The 5121-nt window shown below is 44.4% G+C and overlaps 1 protein-coding gene across 1 annotated transcript; it reads right to left on the bottom strand.

Moving 5' to 3' along the window:
• Positions 1 to 241: 241 nt before the first annotated feature.
• Positions 242 to 2319, bottom strand: LOC142010552 (protein CLN8-like). The gene is made up of 2 exons (XM_074988914.1): positions 1782 to 2319; positions 242 to 813 (listed from the first exon to the last, which is right to left on the bottom strand). Exons 1-2 carry the CDS (start codon positions 2317 to 2319, stop codon positions 488 to 490), a joined length of 864 nt encoding a protein of 287 aa, XP_074845015.1. The 3' UTR covers positions 242 to 487.
• Between the last annotated feature and the right edge of the window lie 2802 nt (positions 2320 to 5121).

Here is a 5121-nt window from a genome sequence, read left to right as displayed (position 1 = left end):
GAAGGATCCACACATACCTGTCTTTACCGTCAGGAGTAACACAAGGGGCCTGCCTGTTAAATAGGGCATGAGGAGGCAGTTTGGGCTAAACGACTTTCCATATGTAGGTTTAAGGTCAGGATAGTAACGATGTGGTTCATATCAGTCTGTGCCATCTAAAAATATGTCTCAGATACCAAGATACGCCTAAACTTTCCCTCCACCTAAAGGAAGTAATATGAGATTGTCCGTTAGATTCAGGTGAAAGGCCCTTGGCGGGATTTTCCCCTCAAGCTTTTCTCGGAACATGCAGGATGGATGGAATAAGGTCATCAGAAACATTGGGGTCTCAGCAGGTGTTCAAGATTCGATGAGGTCAGACCCTAATTTAGTCAATATAAGGGGAAAAGGGTATAAAAATCCTTTTGGGGTGCAAAGAAGGTAGCGTAGAAGAACTCTCAATGCTGCGCTGTGTTAAGCTGTGCCAGACAAATCCGCTGTTGCAGAACTATATCTTCTTTTTGACTGTTTCACTATTTGACTTTTCAGAGGATGCATTTTTCACTGATGTATTTGGAATTTTCCAGTCAACTGCCCTGACAAGCCACTGAGTCGATTTGTATATCCAGTAGGGATTAAATATTAATGTAAGTGTACTTAATCCCATGAAAAACACGCAAAAATATGGAAGTCCCAGATTTTCCACCACGTTATTCCAACTGGAAATATACACCCACCACATGTGATACACAAGGACCATGCGACAGTGTAGTATGTGGACCATCACCCATTGGTTTGTCTTCCATAAAAGGTTTTTAGCATAGCCAATCCGTATGAGACAACAACAAAGAGAGACAAATCAGTTTACAGCTTCAAGATAAGATAGCTGGTGTTTTCTATAAATGAGATTCCTATTCATCTTTCCTGCTGTAGTAAGTGTAAACTGCCACACAGACACTCTCTCATCATTTTATGCTAGAATGCTAAGAGATTGCACATTTATATAGCACCTTTTGTCTAGCAGAATTCTAAACCACCCTGCAAAGCATGTGCATATCACATCACTCAGATTCATCCACCTATTGGATGGAGGAAGATATTCAAAACAAATCACATGTCACAACAGCATGGACTAGGAAGTTTTGGCCAACATCATCCAAGCAGACCAGGACCCTTTAACACCACTAGTATCTACGTGAGTAGATCTGAGATGATCCTGCCAGGGCTTGTGGCTGTTATTCTAAAGAGACAGGCTATTTTAGGATTGAAGTTTAAACCAGTAAGACATATTGTTTAAAATGAATTATGGTTTGGGAAACAGGGCTGATTTCTTCTGTCCCTACAAACATGGAAGATCTCTTCAAGTTTATTCTCCCTCTCTGCATCCATAGAATATACACAAACCCTTGGATATGTGAGCACACATGGACACCTTTGATCTCCAGCAGAAATATAATGGTCTGTGTTAAGATTGATGGAGCTGATCAGCCATTCTCATGTTACTATTTTTAGTCTTTAAAAATATCTTTTATAAGTAAGAGGTAAGGCACCTAATCTTTGATCCTGTGCACTAGAGCCTAACTAGTGAGTATATAAGAAATTCTTAAAATCGCTTTGTTTGTTGCTTTGCTGCAAAATGGTAAAAAATATTAAAGAAATGTTGGACAATATTTACTTACAGTTGGAATGTTACAATTAAGGAATCTAATGGCCAAATCACTTGAAGCTTGGAAGAAAAGTTTCTTTCTTGATCCCAGAACTAATTTGCCACCTTACAGGCCAATAGTAAATTCTTACCCTGAAAAGTATACGGCATGCACAGAATGAAGGAGCATTCATCTCAAGCAGCAGCCCCATCAGGGGTAGATAATGACCTGATTTTATGTTAGTCATCAAACCGAGAAGTCCACCAAAGGCAAATAAAGGATGAATAACTGCAAAAACATTGAAAACTCCGAAAAGAATATTAGAGGAAAAAGCAACCACATTTTCAAGCAAGAAGAATCCAGCAGCTATTAGGCAATGAAACCAGATCCACTTTTGCTGTGAATACACTTGGTCAGCTTGAAAAACTGGATCTATAAGCAAGGCCCACAACCCAGCTCCGCAACCCTGAACTGCAAACAGGGCACGTGTGATATCCATATTCCAGAAGACCTTCTGCTTTGCTGACAAAGTGCGATAACTGGCACAGATCCATGAGGAGAGGCAGTGAGCCAGAAAAAATGCACTTAGGTAGCTGAAAAAACCAACTGCTAGTAACTTCAAACGAACTTCCCATAGAACGTAGTCCCAGTCATAGACACCTCTGGGTGTTGCACCATCATTTGCAAGATTCATTTTTTCTTCTATATTTCAAAATATCTGGAAGACGTCTGAAGCTTCTCACCCAAACTTTAGTCTATTTTAAGAGTTCTGAATGGGTGCTCTTACACAGGGCAGTAACCCACCTGCAAAGAAAGAAAGAGACAGACTTGCAGTAAATGGCTATATTGGTACGTGGACATATGTGATCTCCCCATTTACTGAAGCTCACTGGTTTCACAGCAGGTTAGCATTTGGTATTGTTTTCACTGTTACTTCAGAGCAATATAGAGCTGACAAAATTGTTCAAGGCTGATAATTCACCTTCAAGGTCTCATCCACGTATAAAAAAGAAAATGAGAAGCAAGAAGAAAGAGGGTCACTCCCGATTCCCTTTCTTGCAGAAGTATTAATGCCAATGGATGTTACAATCACAACACATTCACCTTTCCTAGTTATGTAAAAATATAGCACCTTTTCCTAGTAATATTTCTGAATTTTTTCTCCTTTTCTGGTACTTCTACATATGGACACTACACATTATTTTTTTTTATCTTGTCCACTTTTCCTTTATAAATCATTCCTGAAGAAGTCCTTCTGGTTGAAGACTCTTGCTAATGCTACTGTCAACCATATTTAAGATAATCCTTTACCATCTTATAAGACAATATCATTCTATTGTGGAAGCCATCTTGTATAGAAGCCATTTCACACCCCTTACTTCTGCACGCACACAGGAGCCTGTCCTTTCCTTGACCTGTTTGGGAATGGCTGGGAGGATGAGCTCTATGGAATGCGTTAATGAACTGTTTGGAGTTGGGGATCCAGCTCCCTTGTACCTGTTTTTCCTTGCTGATAACGGTTTCTCTTTGGAAAGTGGTTTAGGATTCTCTAATTAATTGCCTCTGACACTGGGCTTATTTGTGTAAGGGTATAAAATACTAGAGTTAGCTGCATCAAGCAGCCTTGCTGGACCTGGTTTTACTAGTGTCCAGTTTGGCCCATCTTTTGCCCTATTGAATTCAATAAAGCTGAATGTTAGCCGCCTAAACTCAGAGAAGTCTTGTGCTTCAACACATCTGAACCTCGCTTTCAAATGTCCAAAGGTGCATTCTACCAGCATTTTGCACCTGCTCAGTCTGTGATTAAAGTTTTCCTTTCTGGGATCCAGGGCTCCTGTGCAGGGTTTCATCAGGCATGGAAGCAGAGGGTAAGGAGGGTTACCTAATATAACAGTGGGCATCTCTACGTCACCAATCTTGATTTTCCAATCAGGGAAAAAAGTCCCATCCAGGAGCTTTCGGTACAGTCCTGAATTTTGGAATATGTGTATGTCATCAACCCTCCCTGAACAGCCAATGTTGATGTCAGTTAAATGATCTTTGTGATCTACCAACCCCTGCATGACCACGGAGAAGTACCCCTTTTGATTTATATACTCTGAGGGCTGGTGAGCCACGGCCATGATGGGGATGTGCATGCCATCTATTGCCCCACCACAGTCAGGAAAGCGCTGGGCAGCAAAGCCATCCACTATGGCCTGTACATCTCCCAGGGTCACAGTCTTCCTGAGGAGATGCTGACAGATTGCATGGGCCACCTCCATCACCATGGACCCCACTGTAGATCTGCCCACCTGAACTGATTTGCCACTAACTGGTAACTGTTGGGGACTGCAAACTTCTAGAGTGTGATTGTCACTTGGTTCTGAATCATTAAAGCCTGCCTCATTTTTGTGTGGCTGCACTTCAGAGCGGGCACCAGCACATCACAAAGTTCCATAAAGGTGGGCTTGTGCATGCCAAAGTTCTGCACCCACTGCTGGTCATCCCAGGACTCCAAAACGATGTGGTCCGATCAGTGTGTGCTGGTCTCACGAGTCCGAAACAAATTCTCCCTATTGTCTCCCCCAGCAATACAGCTGTTAATTGTATAGACCAGAATTTTCAAGCCTGGCGACAGAAAGTTAATTAAAACTTCTTCCACATGATGTGTCTTAAAGAAGGTAAAAGTTTTCTTTTGGTTTTGTTTTAAAATATCCTGTTATCACAACTCCATTTTGCTGATGCATTACACTAGATTGGCCACCCCATGAAAAACTGCTGTGATAATTTGCTCTGACAAACTAGGTTTGCTCAGCAACATTTGCTAAAGCCACTGCCCTTCATCCTGCCCTTACTTGGCATCAGATTCTGCAGACCGCTTTTCACATGGGTTCAATAGGAAGAGGGGTGGCCAGGCTCTGAGCAAGAGGCAGAAACGGACTGTCTGGCATGGGGGGTTCAACCAGCAGCTAGAGGCAAAGTGATGATAGGGGCTGAAGGGCAAAACCAGGGATGGGAGGGGAGGGGACGGGACTGAAGCCCAGAGGTGAGGCACTGGCAGAGGGTGACCGGGTAAAACCCAAGCACAGGCAGGCACATAGAAGTTAACAGTTACCCCAGTGTGTGCAGAACCAAGGGGTGGGATGAGATGGAGTTGTTTGTCCTTCTCAGCGTGGGCTTCCATGGCCGAGTTCCGACAGACCCGGACCCCACAGCTCCTGTTCCGAAGGAAATGTGTTGCGGCGCTGCAGGCGGGTGACTTGGTTCCCTGAAATGTTTTACCAGCCACGTGCGCCGCGCACTGAGCACCAGGGGGTCGCCCCCTGACCACCCCCCAGAGCTGAGCCCAGGCCCAACGCCGCCCCCCAGTGGCTGTTGCTGTTGGCACCGCTGCTGCTGGGTGCGGACCCCGCGGGGGCGAGGCCTGGGCCCAGCCGCTGCGCGTGTGGAGGCGGGAGCGGGAAAGGAAGCAGAGCCCCGCCCACAGCCGGCGGGGCAGACGCACGTGGGCCCG

This window comes from Carettochelys insculpta, chromosome 3 (assembly GCF_033958435.1).
Source record: "Carettochelys insculpta isolate YL-2023 chromosome 3, ASM3395843v1, whole genome shotgun sequence".
Taxonomy (NCBI): domain Eukaryota; kingdom Metazoa; phylum Chordata; order Testudines; family Carettochelyidae; genus Carettochelys; species Carettochelys insculpta.
Note: the sequence above shows the minus strand (reverse complement) of the source record. Positions and strands in the feature narration are given on the sequence as shown.